The 20,553-nt window shown below is 42.2% G+C and overlaps 2 protein-coding genes across 2 annotated transcripts in view; one reads left to right on the forward strand and one right to left on the reverse strand.

Moving 5' to 3' along the window:
- Nucleotides 1–2,183, forward strand: part of LOC109462872 (melatonin receptor type 1B-like) — a 3,312-nt gene extending 1,129 nt beyond the window's left edge. Inside the window, exons 2-4 of the mRNA XM_019759510.1 lie at nt 674–793; nt 1,630–1,684; nt 2,035–2,183. Of these exons, the coding sequence (XP_019615069.1) occupies nt 674–793; nt 1,630–1,684; nt 2,035–2,183 (324 nt within the window). The remainder of the gene's footprint in view (nt 1–673; nt 794–1,629; nt 1,685–2,034) is intronic.
- Nucleotides 2,184–10,714: 8,531 nt separating this feature from the next.
- LOC109462669 overlaps nt 10,715–20,553 on the reverse strand; it is a 38,991-nt gene continuing 29,152 nt past the window's right edge. The window contains exons 14-17 of the mRNA XM_019759229.1: nt 15,323–15,489; nt 13,711–13,869; nt 11,983–12,537; nt 10,715–11,012 (exon numbers count right to left, since the gene is read on the reverse strand). Of these exons, the coding sequence (XP_019614788.1) occupies nt 10,715–11,012; nt 11,983–12,537; nt 13,711–13,869; nt 15,323–15,489 (1,179 nt within the window). The remainder of the gene's footprint in view (nt 11,013–11,982; nt 12,538–13,710; nt 13,870–15,322; nt 15,490–20,553) is intronic.

A 20,553-nucleotide genomic window follows, 5' to 3' on the forward strand; every position in this document is an offset into this window, starting at 1 on the left:
AATTTGCGACCTATGGCCCTGGATCTTCTCTGGTATACTATCCCTTTATTACAGGGGCATGCTCCCCCGGAAAATTTTGAAAAATGAACCTTCTAAAATGGCATTTCGTGCATTTTTGAGAGGATTTCCAAGAAAAAATCAGAGATAAATTTTTATTCAATGACAAAGGGAGCAGTTTTTCTACGATTCCACTCCATCTTTTCAAGAAAAATCTTGGACCTTTACATAAAAAGTGGACCAAAAAGTGGACCTTTACATAAAAAGTGGACCAAAAAGTGGACCTTTGAGCCTTGTGGGGGGGGGGTCTTCCGAACCCCCTGAACCCCCCCTGGCTACGGGCATGAGACTGGTTTATTATTAAAATCAAAGACAAGTCACATGGCAGCCAACAGGCTGAATTGACAGACTCGTGTACAAATTGGCAGGCAATGTTGATTCGCTTAAACTCTAAAATCGTTTAAAACACAAAACAGATAAAAACAATATTTAGTATGAGGAACATTACTGGGTGTCTCTCCCAGAAGCACCGAACTACAAAAGGTCGATCAACCCACATGTGCAGTTATGTGATACAATAAACTCTGACATAGACATATAAAATTATAAATATATATGATTAAAAAAACAGTATCAGAGTCCTTTTGACAAGTAAGATCGTTAACTGTACAACAAGGTGTTCCGGTCTCTCGGCATCCTGTGTGTGTACTTCGTGTTGAGCTGGCTGCAGTACGCTGTCATCGTGGTGTCCGACACGGGGGACGTCTGGCCGCCCGCAGCGCACTTCCTCAGCCTGGTTTGTTTGTTTGTTTGTTTGTTTGTTTGTTTGTTTGTTTGTTTGTTTGTTTGTGTGTGTGCCAAAAAAAACAGTTACTCGAGCAACTGGATATGATTTTGGAAACGGTCAGGCGTTTCAGGTAGCATCCGCACTACCTTTCGTCAGTGACACTAAAAAGTAAAAGACTGCAGGAGAAATGCAGGTTTATTAATCCAAGTGAGTGGGGAAATGGTTACAGACTAGCCAATTTTATACTGTCTTACCCCCACCAAAAGATCTGCTTGGAGATTAGGTTTAAAGGTTTATAAGCACCAACTCTCCTGCAGTCTCTTAGCTACCTGAAACTTAAGCGTCTGAACGTTTCCAAAATCATATCCAGTTGCTTGAGTAACTGCTTTTTGGCGTATCTTATTACCTGGATGTCTAACCTTCAACCAATAACAATATTACATTATACAAGTTATATACTAGTATCAACTAATAACAATATTACATTGTACAAGTTATATATCAACTAATAACAATATTACATTGTACAAGTTATCAACTAATAACAACATTACATTGTACATTATACAGGTTATCAAGTACTAACAATAATGCATTATACAAGTTATCAACTAATAACAATATTACATTAAACAAGTTATTAACTAATAACAATATTACATTATACAAGTTATCAATTAATAACAACATTACATTATACAAGTTATCAATGAATAACAATACTACATTATACAAATCATCAATGAATAACAATATTACATTATACAAGTTATCAACCAATAATAGTATTACATTATAAAAGTGAGCCAAAAACTTTTATAATGTAATATCTGTTCCTATGCTAGGTGATCGCCCACACCAGCAGTAGCATCAACGCCGTCCTGTTCGCGGCGACCAACGGTAAGTAGTAGTAGACGGGTTTATTAGAACTTTAGTTGTTACATGAATGCCTCCTGGCAGCCGTAACGGGCTGAATTGTGAGGCGATTTTACAGACGTGTCAGTCTAACTCAAGTAGTTTCACATTTACAGTTAAAATCGTTACAATATAATACAATGTTAAAATTGGCGTGTTCAATCATTAAAAATTCTAATGACAATTAGTCAAGTGCTATACAAAGTAATATTCATATGTAGAAGTCTGGCAGGGATCAGTTATAAATTACCTTTATACATGCTTATAAATTACAAATGCATATTAAGTAATTATTATGATTTACACATGAACCAATAAATTTATATCTTATAAAGGTAACATGAAGAGGAAGGTGAAGAAGCTGTGCGGATTCACCAGGTGTAACCCCAAACACGGGACCAGAGTCACCACAGACCAGCTCAACACCTTCCACCTGCGCCGGATACACGGGCAGGGGAACAGACCTTATGGGGTGACGGTGTAAAACTGGACTGGACAGACTCAGAGAATTGATCTCCAAGCAGATCTTTTAGTGATCGCAAAGACAGTATCAATTTGGCCAGGCAGTATCCATTTCACCGAAAGTGCCGTCTAGCTAATGGATACAGCCTGACTAAATTGATACTGTCTTTGCAGCCACAAGGAGATCTGCTAGGATATCATCAGAAAGTGTCAAACTTTACCAGCATTTCTTTTATGCCAAGGGCTGCATAAGTAATATAAATGTTTCTAACCTTGTAGAACCAATTTGAAAATTTCCATGGAAAGTAGAAATACACGAGGACGTGTGACAGTAGTTCTTTAATGAAGTAGACTCTGTAAATATATGTTTTTCGTTTCATTGTGGCACTGCGCATTCTGTGTATGATAACATCTTTATGAGTGTAAGATATACATGATGACCACAAGGCACGTCGTTACTACTGTAGGAATTCCGCGTCATGTACAATGTACAATGGTAAGCCTGGCATTTTCTCTGTACGTGGTTTTATAGTTTTATTGTGGCCACCTACATTGTGTGTATGAAAACATCTTTATATTTGCAATATATAAATGATGTCCGCAAGGCATGTCCTTATTACTGTAGGAATTCCGCGTCATGTACAATGTACAATGGTAAGCCTGGCGTTTTCTCTGCATGTGTTTTTATAGTTTCATTGTGGCACTCTACATTGTGTGTATCATAACATCTTTACGTGTGTAGGATATACATGATGGCCGGCCGCAAGGCATGTCATGATTACTGTAGGAATTCCGCGTCAGACAGAATGGTAAGCCTAGCGTTTTATCACGCAAGACAGCGGCACTGGTTTACGACTAGGATCAGTTCGTCAGGAAAGACCGCGTGATCTTGTGAAACATCGCGGATATAGAACACGGCATCATCTCCACTGACCTGCATAGAGCCAACGAAATGTCAGACTGCATGCATGTGATCCTTGCAATTGTGTTTTACGTGCACTATATAGCTGGTGGATAGTAACAAAAGAATAGGCACACTGTACCGCAACGCTTTGTACTACATGGCTGGGTTCCAAGTTAGCTCCATCGGAACAAGAGGTCGTGTTTTGTATATTAGTTATATTGGCTCAAAGAGCACAATGCTGTAAATATAATACAGTAGTATAACAAATTCATGGTACGCATTTGGAAGGTAAATGAACCTAACATCTGTTTGTTAAAATTCAAATGGTGTAACATTTTCAGTGAATATCTGATTTGGACTGTAAAACCTCACACACAGCCGAATATGGCCCCCCGAACAATTCCGAACTCCCCCCAACCATGGTTAGGAGTAGGTCGTCAGCAAGGTTGGCTGTGGTTGACTGGTGTTCGGCCAGGTCGGCTAATGTTTGGCTGCGCCAGGCAAATGTTTCAAAATGTTTAATGTTCGGCTATAGTTGGATGATGTTCGGGAACTGGTCGGGACGTGGTTGTTAGTAAACCCTGACTCAAATTCAACTCAAATTCGATTCGATGAGTTCTGAATGTCTGACAGAGGCTTAATGAAGACTGTAACGCCGTTCGTTGCACGCAATGACAACGTGAGGAAGTCACGGTGAAAATTAGCATAGATATAGATTTACATAGAATCCTGGAGGTTGGTAAAATCCTGGAGAAGTCGGGTATCTCATACCTTTTACTTGACAGGGATTACAATCACACGCGCAGGATGAAGTGAAACAAAGACTGAAAGACATTTTGGTTCAGAATTTTTACTCAGAAATTAACTCTCCTGGCGTGAAAGAGAATCAAGGTAACAAGCTAAGAACGTACAGAAAACACACAAGAAGATGTGAACGTTATCACATTAAACGTACACAATAACTCCAACACGTTACGAGGTTGTGCACAACGATCGATTTGTGTGGTCCCAGTCGATAATATCACCTGAGGCCGGGGCTATTGTGTTACACCGGGGCGGATCTAATAACGTGCGACACAGCGCTTTTCTTTGCACATAAAATTCCGGTCATATATGTACACATCGCTGGATGTACGTTGTAAGATTTTTCTTCCGCGACAATATCGCCCTATATCATAGCCATAGGTGTAAGAAAAACCTGGTGCAATACTTTAGTTGTTACTTCAGACGTCTAATGCAATTTTAGGGCTGCAAAACTGGATTTTCAAAGTCAATTTTTGGTCATTCTTAAAATATAGCAAGTTGAATCAATCCTATCCCATAGCATACAGATATCTGTGAGGGAAAAATGTGATATCACCGACGAAAAACGGTTGCCTGCTTTCTATTGTAGGCTGGTTCTAGCTATTTATGGGTGGTACCCAAAGATAAAGAGACACGCCAGACATGACTACTTGATTTGGGGGGCTATTTCAAACACTTCACGCATGAAATGTGCTAAGAAATGGCAGTACATGTCAATACCAGATAGCATTCCTCATCCAAAGTATTTATGTTTTGTTGCCCTGAAATCGCAATGGATGTGGAGAAGTTATTGCACCCGTTGTGCATTCTGTATCTGTATAGCCGGTATAACCGCCCTTCGGCTTATTATCAATTAACACACCAGCTTCGCAGGCACGCGGCGCGGCGGCAGCTAGCTATATCACACCGAACAACTTGTTACACTCAATCTTTGCACATTTGATTGCAGGAGTTGTTTATAGCTTTCTAGTGATGATGCCCCAGCTGTGCTTGGTGGCAACGAGTTCCAGTCTGCGATAGTTCGGGGGAAATACGAGATGCATTGTAGGGTTACCGGAGCTGAATGGTACATATTTATGGCGTGAACATCTAGTGATGTAAATCCCGTGTTATAATACGGGAATAAACCGGCATTGCAGTAGTAAAACTAACGGTCTGGGTACTTACAGGATCTTCTTAATCCCTGCAGAGATACCATTACCATTATCAGCCTAAAAAGAAATGCGATCGTGACAGGCAGAACGCCGTATTATCCTGATAAAGCACCTGTAGAAGTTGATGAAAGCAGAGGAATTGCACAATCTAACCCCTTATGTATTATATATATATAACTGTGCGGTACTTGCGTGTGCCAACTGAGAATTGATTGTGAAGTAGTGGTTACTGTACGTTGAGTTACTATCACCACTTTAGCCTAACATGAATAAAAGAAATCTCATCGATTTGGGTCCATCTGGAAGTGAAGATTTTGACGACAATCCAATCCTTCTCATGTCAGTTGTAAAGCGATTTCTCAACAAGAGATTGTTCGAAAAACATCCAGTTTCCAGACACCGGGGTGTGAAACGTGGCTTGAGGGATGAATTATCACAGTTTCCGGAACCAGTGACATGCAATCGGTCTCCATGCGTCGGGAGGCGTAGTGGTAGAGCGTTCCACCATGAAACGACGAGACCCGGGTTTGATCGCGAATTTTTTTTTATTCAACATAGAAGAAACAAAGACAGAGTAGCGCAGCACTCAAGTAACAATACTTATATTAACCGTGCCACTTAACATATGAATAAATCTGACGACACAAACAAAAAGACAAACAAAATAACATTAACAGTAACAGATGACAATAACATAAATAATGAAAACGACTGATGTGCACCAACTCCCCCACCATCGCGAATTGTAACCCGGACATGTCTGGACATGCGCCCCGACGTTGTGCCCTTGGGAAAGGCACTTTACACGACTCTCCTCACTCCACCCAGGTGTGAATGGGAAAGGGAAAGTCGTATTGAGGTCACCTGGTGGCGCCGAATGGTAGCCGCACAGACCCTTGCGACAGTTCCACAAAATAGCAAATATGCTACATGTATCATGTGATTGTAAACCCTGCATCAATTCAGTGCTATAAAAGGCTGCGATTGCACGGGTAATGTTAGCCTCTACCAGGCTTCGGGAGGCGGCTGGAAAGTGTAGAAATCGGCCAAATAGATCTAGAGAGATAACATGCCGGGGGAGTTGGTCCGCGCTTAGAGAACAGTTTGCGGACCAACTCCCTCAGCATGTTATCTCTCTATTTGGCCGATTTCTACTCTTTCCAGACGCCTCCCGAAGCCTGGTAGAGGCTAGGGTAAATGTTGAATAAACCATTTATCAATGCATGACGTGATATGTACCAGCAGCCGCTGGCTGGGGCGGAGGTGTACACATCAGGTACGACCGTGATGGAGGTGCGGTCATGGTCCCTTTTAAGCTGCCGTTAAATGTGAAATGAAGGTGGGCGGTGTGGTCCAACGGGTCGTCATTTGTTAATGGCAGAATGCCCATGTACGCGGGGGAATAGCCGGGTGTTCAACTCTATATGAGCTCTCATTCGTTAGTTCTGGTGGATTATAGGTAGTCTCTACCAGACTAACTACGCTGGCTATATATATGAATGAACTTTTAATTAAAATTGCTCAACAATCGTACAAGGTACAATGTATGGCAGTAATACAACAATACTACAAAACTTTACTTACTACAAACTACTATCTAAACAGTATTTGAGTTACCATATGGTCATGTATAGAAGAATATTTGTCAGGGGAGTTTGGCCGCCTTGTAGGTTTGACTGGCCGCGCAGTTAGGAGGGAAAGAAACTACCTCCCCTCGGCCGGACTCCCTTGGCCAATTTTACTCTCTTTTTTTCTGAATTTTACGATCCGTATTCCCGTAGAAAGGCCTGGTGGAGGCTAGATTTTATATTATAGGCACTGGACGAAAAGTTACCAATGGTAGTAAATCCCTGTAAAGTTGGGTTATGTTTACTTTGTAAACACTACCAGACTTTACAATGGTAGTAGATAAAAGTAAAGTTTGGTAATTTCATTTACTACCACTGTTACAATCGTCCGTATCAAAATTACAGGACTTGGCTTTTATTTACTACTATTATAAAGTCCGGTATTGTTCACAAAGTTAACATGACTTCATTGGCCTTTATTGCCATAGAAATAATCACACATTTCGTACAGAGTAGGGTATAGTAGGTATAGGCTAAACGGTCTGGAGCTAAAATAGGGGATGGATACGGAAGAAGACAATTGTTGTTAAAAGCCGTTTGCTTTTAGATACTGCTAGAAACATTGCTCATGACATGTTTTCGTACACAATATAGGTTAGTTGTTACCTTCTTCCTTGTAATGGAGAACATTAATAAGAAGTAGAGAGTAGTAGAGCATGCCGAGTTGCATGCATAAACAACAGTGATGTATGGTAATACATGACCTACCATCGCCAGCTAAGATTGAGTGCTTGTCGTTCTTAATGAGCCCTTAGCAAGAAAGATGAGTACTTCTGAACTCGTCATCACCATTACTGACAAAAACAATACACCCTAGATGGTAAATGGACCGTGAGGAGTTACAGGACTTAAAAGCAGGTCACGAAAACAAGGCCATTTCCCAAGGTCATGGTCGTGCATCTGGAGAAAAATGTCATTCAAAATCCATCGGACTATGAACTCACATTTGGAGGTACTACAAGGCCACGACAATTTGATTTGTTGGTTCTCGGATTTTAAAGAAAAATATGGAGCGACCGTAACGATAGGTGTCATGATGTCAATGGTTTTATGGTTTAAACAATGAATTTTGAACTTTTAATCAATCACAGCATTGCTAGATTGGAAAACTGTAACAACTAGGAAGCAAGGAGCTTTTTTCAACTGTTGAAGCAGATATAGAGTCTGTGGCAAGGTCAAATATTTGGCGTTAAACAAGCCTGTTTTGTATGGCATGTTCCTTATAATCATCACAAATGATATCTAGAGACAGGGAGCAACTCAGATTATCAATGTCTTTCCTCCTCGTTTCTCAAAAGCTTCCCTGTTGACGATCCTGTGAGACGTTTCTAATCGAATTTGCGTTCGTTAAGGGAAGTTATAATTGATTAAAGCGGCGCACAATTGTGCGATGTCACGGTTATAGCATTAAAACGCATCCATGCGTGCTCCTGTTGATGCTACTGAATCCATAAACTCGAAGCAGAGACTGTCGTTCTTGTGATACGAGACGCTAACAAATGTTCTCTCTCGTGTATGTACATTCCTGATCCTGACAGCGACTTCGCAAATTGAAAATGTGGGGTCGTGTGGCGTAGCGGCAGCGTCTCGCCTCGGAACTAGAGGCCCCGGGTTCGAGTCCTGACATGCCACCGATCTTGTGCCCTTGGGAAAGGCACTTTACACGACTTTCCTCAATTCGCTCAGGTGTAAATGAGTATTGTACTGTCCCTGTGCTGGTGGTGGCATTAATATTAGTCGAAAAAACTTGAGTGTGCCGTCACCACGTCTTGTGATTGCATGTTTCGGAATATATATTTAAAAAAATTGAAAATTACGTCTTTTGTTTAATACGAATGAGCCAAGCTGCACCGACATTAAGACCCATCTATATGAAATGACCTGTTGTGCAGAGCTTAACGACTGGGCCTTTGATTAATAACAGGTATGCACAGTCAGTGCAACGTTATAAGCAAAATGCATACGCACAGGGTTATGGTAATGGTCTCCGATGACATCCTCTGTTACGCTGCCTAATGTAATATGATAAGTTCTATGTAAACAAATACGTCAATTATATACCTTCTATGTATGCTTACTCATGCTGCTTATAATATAATTATTAAAGTTCGCTAGGATATATATTTTACCCTTGCTGTTCTTTGTTCATAGATGTTGGCTGCCTGAAATATTTTTAAAGATAGAGTAAAACTTATTTTCCAGTCTCTTGAAATGTTGTTTTTTAATAACAATATTTGAACTTATCAACACAAACCAGACGACATGAAACGAAATGCAATGTAGAATAATGCTTTTATTAATAACGAAACATCTAAATGGGCATCTAATAGACAGCAATGTATGTTATAAGAGACAGCAATGTATGTTATGATTCTAAATCCTCCCACTGAACACATCTTCGTCTTCGTCTGGAATACCCTCTAAAGACCCGCGAGGGGTATGACTGAGGGGGGAGGGGAGGTGCGTGGACCTTACGGAAGAGAGGCCCTAAAGGCCTCCACAGTCCGCGCCTGCACTACTTCGGCAGGTAACTTGTTCCACTCACGTATTGAGCGGGGGAAAAAAGGAAAATTTAAAACAATCTTTGGTTGCGGGGATAAGGTGATATTTTAAGGCATGGCTACCTCTGGTAATCTCCAAGCAGATCTTTCGGTGGCAAGATATACAGTATCCATTGGCCAGAGGAGTGTCCATTAGCCACTTCGGTTGGGAAATGGATACAGGACGGCCAATGGATACAGGATGGCCAATGGATACAGGATGGCCAATGGATACGGTCTTTTGCCACCCAACCGAAAGATCTGCTTGGAGATTAACCACTGGTGCGACGTTGAGCAGGTTTGAGGTATTGGTCCATACATATACTTCACATACAGGCAACCGAGCCGATGTCAGTATGCTGAGAACGTACTCTGATTGCGGTTTCATATCACCGCCGCGCCTGGAGCGGGTGGAAATCCAATAACCGTCCTTTTAATTTATCTGTCGGAAGGGGCCTTCGTCACATTAATCTCTGCGCGACATCTTTACTCAAGGAAAGCGGTCAATGACTTGTGTAAAGGGAGGAAGCTGCCTTCCCTTTCTTTAGATGATAGGAAATTTGATTAGAATTTGAGAGGGTAGGCCTAAGAAAATAAAACCGACTGATTCATCTGCCTATAGATGATATAATTACAGCACTTCTGTGAATGAAGATGAAATGTCCCTTTGTGTCGTTGCCCGTTTCCGTCTCGTAAACGGTCGTTACCATTTGAAACGGTCGATGCCATAGTGCTGAATGGTCGATGTCATATACAAGGGTATCATAACTTTTTTGAGAGGCAAAACATTAAATTCAACTTAATAAAAAATGAAACATTCCAAATGCACATGTACGACCGTATCGTGAAAAATAGTTTTTAAAGATATCATTATCAGTGAAAAAGAAGGGCACGAGGTCGGATTCGAACCCGGATCAAATCTTCCACATCACGAAACATCACGGTGTTGAGGTAGCGTTTCAATATATTTCAATTGTGCCGTTCTGCGATATGGCGTCGACCGTTTGAAATGGAAACGATCGTATAAAAGCTTAAGTTCCTTCCCGCATCAGGTGACGGGCGGCGCCAATCTCCGTATCAGTAGCCCTGGGCCACACAGCAGTGCACTGCAGCAGGGGGCTAGTCCACTGGTCGTGGTGTGTGTGTATAACGATCGTATACAAGACAGAAATTCGCTGCGTGGTCGTCAGGGGGAGCAATGTTGAGGGAGCGTTCTAATACACTTGACGTTTACCATTCTGCGATATGGCATCGACTGTTTCAAATTAGCCTCTACCAGGCCTTTCTACGGCAATACGGATCGTAGCATTCGGCAAAAAAAGATGGTAAAATGGGCCAAGGGAGTCCGGCCGCGGGGAGGTAGTTTCTTTCCCTCCGAAGGCCAGTCAAACCTATAAGGCGGCCAAACTCCCCTGGCAAATATTCTCCTGTATATAGCCAGCGTAGTTAGTCTGGTGGTCTGGTAGAGACTTGTTTCAAATGGCAACGACCGTTCACGAGACGTGCAGAACTTCGCTGCGTCGTCAGGGGGCGCTGCACCGATGCCTGAGCCGCGCTATCCTCTTCACATCCAAGTCCTGAAACACTACCTCGTACTCCTTGGTCATGTTATGGATCCCGCCCATACCGAACGTGTAGTTGTAGGTGCTGTTCGGCTCATAGTAGTGATAGGGAATGGGCGTGCCCCACGGGCTGATCTCGCTGGGGTAGTACCCGTACATGTTGACGTGTTTACACATGGACAGGGCCGTGGTGAGAAGTTGGAGTCCGGTGGTCAGGCGGGACTCCACAAGTTTCCTGCCGCTCTTCAACTTCCAGTAGCTGCCGTGATGGGAACAAAAACAACGCTCAATTTAAAGAAACAAGAAACACTCAATTTACAGCAATGTTTGTCTTTTGCTTTCGCAAATTCAATCTGAGTAACTAGAAAAGTAATACTTCCAAAGCAAATGCATAATGTTTACCTTCAAAAAGTCGAACCGTCTGGTCCGTGTCATTTATTTGTTTGGAGAAGACGAAATAGAGCAAAAATTTCTTTTTCGAAGGTAAACATAATAACTATGTATATCGAACTAAGCATCTAAGTTGAAAGACTGGAGAAAGATTTAGTAGATAGGTTCCCTTCGACAGTTATTATCTGCGCTTGGACGGGATTCCACAAGTTTCTTTCCGCTCTTTAACTTCCAGTAGCTGCCGTGACGGAAACAAGAAATATATGCCCAGTTTATAGAAATGTTGGTCTTTTGTATAGTCAAGGAGGCATATTCAATCTGAGTAACTAGAAAGGTGACAATTGCAAAGCAAATGCATAATGTTCACCTTCACATAGTCTAGCCCACTGCTCTTTTTCAACGTTAGTAAAACACATTTACATATGATATATGGAGACCAGCCCCTCCAGCACTGCCCTACTACATAATGTAACCCAACACCACAGGGTTGTAACCCAACACCACAGTACCAGTTGCCATGGTGACAGACGCCTGGTCCAGGTCATTGACTTCATTTGTTTGGAGAGGAAGAAGAGGAAGAAGAAACAGAACAAAAATGATGTTTTTCCTTTTGCGAAGGTAAACGTAATAACTATGTTTGCGGAACTAAGCATCTAAGTTGAAAGAGTGGAGAAAGGTTTAGTAGTTAGCACGCCTTCGAACGTCCCTTGTACATGTATATATCTGCCTGCTTCGCTGCCCTCATATAGCAACCTACATAGAAAGGAACAAGTTATTATCTTTCTGTCTTTATTATCTTTTTTTATTATCTATCTTTCAAACAAAGATATGACACTCACAAGTTCACAGTCTTAGCCCAGATCTTGGACGGAAACAGCGGCTTGACCGACAGGTCCTCCCTGGACATCAAGAACTCACTCAGGATCTGGACATCCTTCGCTCCTCTGATGGTCACGAAGATGGGGATGAGGAGATAGCTGTACCTCAGCTCCACCATCTTCTGCGCGAAGTCGTCCCTGTCCCTCTCCGTGGCCAGACGGCCGTAGTATATCCTCAGGATGCTCGGGTTCATCGTGGTCAGGTTGACTTTCCTCCCGACATCCTTCTCGAAGCCTCGGATGGGCGGGAGGTTGCACCTGAAGACGAAATCGGAAGAGTCTATCTCCGAGCCACATCCCGAGTTGAGTAGGATGCCGCCGTTGCCCACAACGCTGCAGGTGTTGAAGAGTTTGCCCTCGAAGGGGGGTTTCTCCGGGAAGAGGTTGAAGAGTGTCCGGGTGAGGCGGAGGATCTTCCTGGGCTCCTGATCGTACGGGAAGGCCATGCCGACCCACGTGTTCCACTTGGTCATAGCGATGTTCCGCTGGAGGTGGCACACTGCCTCGATGTCACGTCTGTTGAAGGAACGTACAGGTTACTACGTGTACCATTAAATCTTATAAGGCCACACCAAGTAAATTTTATGAATGACGTCCTTTGGAGACCCTAAATCTAATGCGAGAGGGCGAAAAAAAAAAACAAAAGGAAACAAGATGCCTAGATTAGAAATATACTAAGAGACGACAAATGTTAGGACAAAAATTGAATGAGGTGACACTGTATGTGTAACAAGCAAGAAGTCTTTTATTCATCATCAAAACAGCAATAAATCAGGTGGAATAGCAGTTGTCGTCCTGTCCTGTTTTCGCGTTACGGGTTTCACGTCAATCTGACGATTTGCAACACTGTCGTGACTCTTTGGTCATAGTTACAGGAAGTGGAATTTCTTGTTGTTTTTTCTAGGAACAGGCCAAAATCAATGCGCGCGCGGACGTCATCCATAAAATTTACTTGGTGTGGCCTAATGTTTAAATCTTAGAGAATGCATGATAGAGATAGTGATGCCGCTTACATAGTTTATTTGCGTAGTTTGCTGCATACATTCTGTACACAGTACTCTAAATTATTCATGCATTAGATTTGCTCTTAGTTGTAGTAAACCATATGAAAGTACCTGCACTTTTGTCGAACCGATAAAGACTCTTTCTTGACTCGAAATAAGTACAGGGACTTTCATATGGTCTACTACAAGTACGATCTGTATCTAGCAGGGTTAGTCTTGTCCAGAACAATAGGGAGTAAACTCTAGTGGCATACTGAATGCAAGATTGCAGTAAATCTTTAGCCTCTATCAGGCTTCGGAGACGAAATTGTACTTCCAAGCTGGTCCTAGGGTAGCAAAAGACAGTATCAAATTAGCCAGGTATCCATTGGCCATAGAGGGTCATATACACCACCCAAGGGATCTAGGAACTGCTTGGAGATTAACGAAATTGGCCAATGGACTGATTATGCCAGGAGACTAGGTCCGCGCCAGGAAAACAGTTTGCCGCTGCCTCGTGGAGGTAAAGCACCTAAAGAGACTAGTAAGTCTTCAGGAAGCTTTTAAATACTTTAGTGGTATACTATACACATATACAGCAAATGTAGGATCTCATTCATTCATTCATTCATTCATTCATTCATTCATTCATTCATTCATTCATTCATCGAGAATTGTCATGCGTTATTGCTTGGGCTACACCTACCTTACTTTCGCTATTCTATCGTCGTTGAAGGCCCAGAGCGGTTTGGCTGTGGAATGTTGGTGTGTCCGGTTCCTGAGAGGTGTGTGCTCTCTGGTCTTGGACGTTGTTCTGTTATGATGTTCTGCGATCTGCCGTATCTTTGGCGGTGCATGGCCCGTCCTGTTTATGATAGTACAAGGAAGTATTTAAAACTGTTACGCACGACAAAGTTCTGTAAGCATAGGAGCTTTCAGACGGCATCTACTATCTTTCTTCAGCGGTTTAAAGAAGGGGAGAGGGCTCTGATGTGTACTGCCGCTTTGACCCCACGCTCAAACTATAGGCTTTCTCTGTCGAGGATGGCAATGTTCTGTTTATGCTAAACATCACTTTTATTTGTTACATTTTCATGACTGTTTTCGGTGTAATTCGCCTAATTTTCACCTGAGCTAAGTGAGGAAAGTCGTGTTAAGTGCCTTTCCCAAGGGCACAAGATCGGTGACATGCCAGGACTCGAACCCGGGACCCCTTGGTTCCGAGTCGAGCACTCTGCCTTTCCGCCACACGACCCCACAGGTTACCTGGTTATCAAATAGTTACCAGCAGTCATTACATTACAGTATATAATGTGATAAATAATTCAAATGTTTGGCAGTTCATTGTGCGAGGAACCACATTAATGCACGCCCCAATGGAATGGAGGGACATAAAACTGTTGTTTGCCATGCATCAATGCACATGAGTTGTTGTGTTAACTCACGGACGTTCCGATAGATCAACAGATACTCGCAAGGACGTTCTGCATCACTGGTCATTTCTGGTGACCTGGGATGCACTCAGGATACAGGGCCGGCGGGTAATACTGGTGTGACACTGCGAAGTACCTTGCATGCACGCTTAATTGCATTTATATACAGCAGGACGTTGTCATTGGGCATTCAGTTACCCGAATCTAGCGATGTAAAAATGCACGCCTCAATTTACTCCTGTCACCATATATGAATGTGTTTGAGTAAGAATTAACAGAGCAGACCATATGCGGAGGTAACATTATGCACCTGATTTGCAAAGGTTACCTTTCTAGTTATGTTTACCGAAGGAAAACATATTGTTTTTGCTCCATTTCTTTTTCTGTTCCAAACACTAACCTCTGGCCTTTTTTGTTGACGTCTGTCACCATAGTAACTGGTGTTGGGTTACATAATGTAGCAATTTCATAGTAGGCATGTAGACTCCTGTCACCATGTACATGTATGCGAATGTGTTTGAGTAAGAATTAACAGAGCAGATCATATACGAAGGTAACATTATGCACCTGATTTGCAAAGGTTACCTTTCTAGTTCATCCTTGAATTTCCAATTACATTGGACTGGCTGATTCACGGGGAGTACATATGAGCCTCCTCTGACGACAATTCTATTGTGTGTTAATCACAACAGTCGCACAGCTGTGAAACTGTCATCGGTCTAAAAGAGCGAAGAAGTTAATTGCCTTATATGTTTCTTTGAAAACCCAGCAAGGTTAGCATCTCACCATCTCACCCGGACGCCTTTAGACTTTGAAAATCCAGTATTGTCACCCGAAAATTGCATTGAAAATGCCATAAAATAAAAGTCAGAAGAACGTACGTACCATTCTCTCTGCAGCTGAAACAACTTCCCGGCACCGTACAGTGCGAGGTAGGCCATCGGGACGGACAGGAACAGGACAGCGCCCACCACATTCTTCCTGCTTCGCCGCACCCACATGGCCACGCTCGTGCCGCTACCTGTGGGGTCACCTAATCTCCAAGCAGATCCCTGTCGGTGGCACAAAAAGACAGTATCAAATTGGGCAGGCAGTATCCATTAGCCAGAGACGATCGGCAGCCACCGACGGTGGGGTAGCGACAAAAAAAAACGGGTATATATATAAATAAAAAGGTGACGATCATTCCCCCACAACCTCTGCTTGGAGAGTAGGGTCACCGTCTCTCACGAACACACCTGGAAGGTCACGGACAACACAAAAGGCAAAGAGGCATTCACTCCTCTGGTGGCGAATTAAGCATTCAAGTAAATTTCAAGTAAACGAATTAGCGTGTTGAAGAGGAGAAAAAACAATTGGTGTTACTCCTTACTAGCCTCTACCAGGCACCTCGGATCGCTGTAAAAATAGTAGAAATTGCGAAATAAAGGGAGTGAACCAGAAGCTCCAATTTGCGACCCTATGGCCCTGGATCTTCTCTGGTATACTATCCCTTTATTTCGGCCAATTTCTACTATTTTTCCAGCGATCCGCGGTGCCTGGTAGAGGCTAACTCCTTACTCCGTTTGGCGTTTCTAGTATAAGGAATGCGAACGTGGTCTATATATGCATCAATAAAACGCAACGCAGTTCTTCGTTGTGCCAACAATCATTCATCCTTGTTGCATGTGGATCATGGAAGCGTTTATTTCCAGCCACAAAACACAAAGGTATGCGAACAAACCGCCAATAGGATGTGACGTTAAGTGGCCACTCTTTTTGTAGGTCAGTCAAAGCTGTACAATAGAAATCGCGGACGCCTTTATAAAGTACGAGTAATGAATAGTCAGGCTAGCGTTGTAAGCCTTCTCGTGGGAGAACTTGAATCGTACTGCAGCCGCAGTTAAAAGCTGTCGTGGACGGTTAATGTTCTCCTGGGAGACGTTCAACAAAAGACAGACAGAGTTAACGGACCGGTCGCGTGCTCAGACGTCGGGTACAATATGGTAAAGACCTGCAGTGATGATGGAACATGAAGTGTGCGGTGAAATGTAAGAAGATAGAAGGCTTAGCTGATGGATTCAAGGTCGGCTTCCGTGTTAAATCAGCACCTGATAGAGTTAGTCGATTTGACGGGAAACCTTAATGTTATAGCAGGAGTAATGGATGGCCTAGTATATTGTGTAGACCGCGGTACTACTCCAAGCAGAGGTTGTGGAGGAATGATCGTTACATTCTTATATATGGCCGTTTCTTTTTGTCCTGTCGGTGGCTGCGGAGCTTCTCTGGCTAATGGATACTGCCTGGCCAATTTGATAACTGTCTTTTTGCCACCGAGAGGGATCTGCTTGTAGATTACGCGGTACTATAACTACGAATCTACAGCATAGCTGCACGAAAAATAGGACTTACCAATGCCAGTAAGGTCGCCTATATATAGTGTTTACTATTACTGGACAACGGTTGTACAAATAAAAGTCAAGTCTTCGCAATGGTGATGACTGAAATTACTGAACTTAACTTTTAATTAATAATTACCTGTAGTGTTTACATACTAATAAACATTACCAGACATTACTGCCATTGGAAAAGACAACTTTTCGTCCAGTGGTCCAATGTGTTGTTTTACATAGCCTCGAGCTCCGTAGCAGGTTTATAGAACTGGGGGTTTGGTGGTCTTTGGCTGTTTTCTGATTAGCCCAGTTCTAACGGGGGTAATTCAACCAGGCCGGCTATGTTGTCTATATGTAATCAGAAAATAGCACATAAAAGCTCACAAAGACCATGAAGACCCCCAAAACCCCCAGTTTTTGGCATGCTACATATGGAGACTAAGTTTTACACATTTCCAAAATAACTAACTGAACATCTCAAATCACTTCATCACATGCAAATCACTTCATATCATGACAAGCTTTTCGCACTTTACCCACGTATGTTTCACCTTATTTCCTGCCAGGTTTTGTCGTGTTCAGGCCAGAACTAGGGCACTGCGACGTTGTACAAGCGTGTCCCAAGAAGTGTGATACCGTTCTAGACGTAATTATACATATCATTTTGCAGCCAGTACAACTGGACGATTCTTTTAAAAAAATACCTGGGCAAAGAAACACGTAGAACAAAGGAGGAACAACACCTTTTGTGGTTATTACCCGATACGGACAACCAAGAGACGTGGTTTGACTTTGAGGGTTCACAAAAACATACAATATTGTTGCATTCTCACCATTGTGCTATTCTTAGCATTGAGTCGTATCCACCAAATGCATAAATAGAAAGCGCGAAAACACACAAATTAGTACCAGCCTTACTGATATGACTTGTTACCGCAACAGACAGATAAAAAGGATGACTCCTACCTGCTTCTTCTTCTCTTTATCACTGAAAATGCGGACCTTTGATCGGTGAAAGATTGTGGAAGTGCAGATGTTGCCGTGCCTGTCCAGACAATCAGCGATGACTCGCGATTGAATAAATATATATATGGAACGGACTGGTGAGAAAAACACTTTGCATATTCATGTAAAAACCAGCGCACGGTAGAACACCAGCTGGCAGGTACAGGGTAAGAGTTAACCCTTTTCCTACCAAGGTACTAGTCTCCACCAGACGTCTTTTGCAGGCTGAATAAATCGTAGAAATCGGCCTAAAAAGGTATTAATTGGCGAGAGAAGGTAGCCGGCCATCGACGATCGAATTGGCCTGGTGGAGACTACCTACCAAGGTACTCTCCAAGCAGAGGTTGTGGGGGAATGATCGTTAGCTTTTTATATATGGTCGTTTTTTGTCGTTACCCCATCTCCTCTGGCTAACGGATACTGTCTTCCCACCGAAAGGGATCTTGCTTGGATATTATGCCAATGCCGAACATGTGTAGTTAGATACGGAGACGCGATTTACTATCTAATCAAAAATCAATAATTTGGCTATATCTAGAGTTTATTAGCATATTTTCGTTGGCGTTTGTACCTATCATAATTATGAAAATGGAAAACGAAGTTTTATGTTGTTTGGAATTGCCAAAGTTCTGTGTTTTTTCTTAAAAAAAAATGATCCCATCTAGCCTCCATAGCATGCCAAAAATTGGGGGTTTTGGGGTCTTCATGGTCTTCGGGAGCTTTTATGTGCTATTTTCTGATTGCATATAGACAACATAGCCGGCCTGGTTGAATTACCCCCTTTACTAGAACTGGGCTAATCAGAAAACAGCCCAAGACCACCAACCCCCCAGTTCTATAAGCCTGCTACGGAGGGTAAATCCCATCGGCAAGACAAATTAGGTGCCAATGGCTACCTTAGCAGGCTGAAGGTTAATACTAGTATAGGTCGGAACGCCCCCACACACATCGCGTTGGTCATTGGCTATTTTCGCACACCACGACGTAACGTATGGCTGGTGACCAGTTACTGTGTGGGCTAGCACGGGATTCGCCTTAGGCCACAGGAAGGAATTTTTATGGATGACATCCTCCGCAGACTCCAAATCTAATGCGATTGGGCTAAGAAAAAACAATATTCCTACATTTTGAAATTTTGACATCATAAACCTTGTTAAACATGAAATGATACATATAATTTTGTGCTAAGTTTACTGCAAACATCCAATTGCCACTGAAAAAACTCACTCGAGCAGAGCAGATTGAGACCATGAAATTGCAACAATATGTAACCCAACACCAGTCACCATGTTGATCATGTCATTGGTCAGGTCACAGTTTGGAGAAGAAGAAGAAGCGGAGCAAAAACGACCACACAGAACTGCTGCTGCATATAAAAATATTTTATTTGGAATGTACGAACGAGTCACACGATGGTTCCCAGACCACTGACGATTGCCATATTAATTATTGACTATAACTGAACACTAGTGAGAACGTACTGAGCAAATAAACAAAGGTGAAGTAACTGTTATAACATAAAACAAGGAAGAACAATATAAACGTTAAACATATAAATAATATGCATGACGAAACTACGGCTTAAGAGTCTGTCAATATTTTTCCACTCCGTATTTCAGAAACTTGCATTATCCTCTATTACTTCAGTTAAAGACTATTGACAAAAAGGACAAACGCTCCAGAAGTGGTGCAAAAAGCTTTGCTGTTGCAATGAAGAATCCATCTCCAAACGCCAGACTGTAAAGCGTACTTTCTTCAGTTGAATTGCCCTGGCATTGGCAGACATGTATGGAAGGCAGACATTTTAGCCTTCCCACTCTACAGAACAGGCTCTACTATTATAACATGACCACTGGACTGAATGGGAAAACATCGCGTGCGTACGACTAGTACTGCAACGTGTTCAGGGATCCAACCCAGTACATATGAATCGGATAACGTTATATATACCCTAAAACGTGACTAAATATTTACAATGGTCATGGTATTGTACACCACTTGTATGGCACAGGGGATAAGGACTTTTTTCATTGGAAGAATGTGTGATATAGACATTGACCAATTCGGATTTCAAAAGACGAACAAAGCTATGGTTACTGCTTGCAAGTACTTCTAGAAATGACAGCCAAAAAAAGCTGCCAAAGTCGACATATTATTCCACAAATCCAAAAATAAGAGTATACTGGTATTAAAGATCTGATGTCTGGACGTTTGGATATAAATTACAAGACAAACTTCACTGTACATTTTTACAATATAATCAAACAATAGAAATGTAGACCTTCTTCGGTTGATTATATAATAGTTCAACTGGCATTGTACTGTCAAATTGTTCTCTTAGTCTAATATGGCTGTTTGTTTGATTCGAGTCAGTTTGAAGGGCCCCTGAGTGAGGACAAAAAGTTCACACTGATCTGCTTTTTGAAACAGCAGTCAACGGTATAAGATCTTCAACAGCAACCCATTCGTATGGCACCGTGTTGTTGAATATTGCTTATCCACTCTTTGGTGTAAAGTGACTGTCAAAATCTTCATTCATTTACGTTCAATGAAATTTTAAAATCTCACGATCTTAATCTAGCACTAAAACGTTACAAATATATAATTTGACCAACAAAGGAGTTCAACTCAACATGGGTTATACATAAGTGGGTTAAACATACTACCTACGATATCGATAGACATATCTCTTCGGTGATGTCCTCTTGCCTAGGTCTGCACACGTCAGCCAAGCTAGGG

Source organism: Branchiostoma belcheri, unplaced genomic scaffold (assembly GCF_001625305.1).
Source record: "Branchiostoma belcheri isolate BF01 breed outbred unplaced genomic scaffold, Haploidv18h27 scaffold12, whole genome shotgun sequence".
NCBI classification, from domain to species: Eukaryota; Metazoa; Chordata; class Leptocardii; order Amphioxiformes; family Branchiostomatidae; genus Branchiostoma; species Branchiostoma belcheri.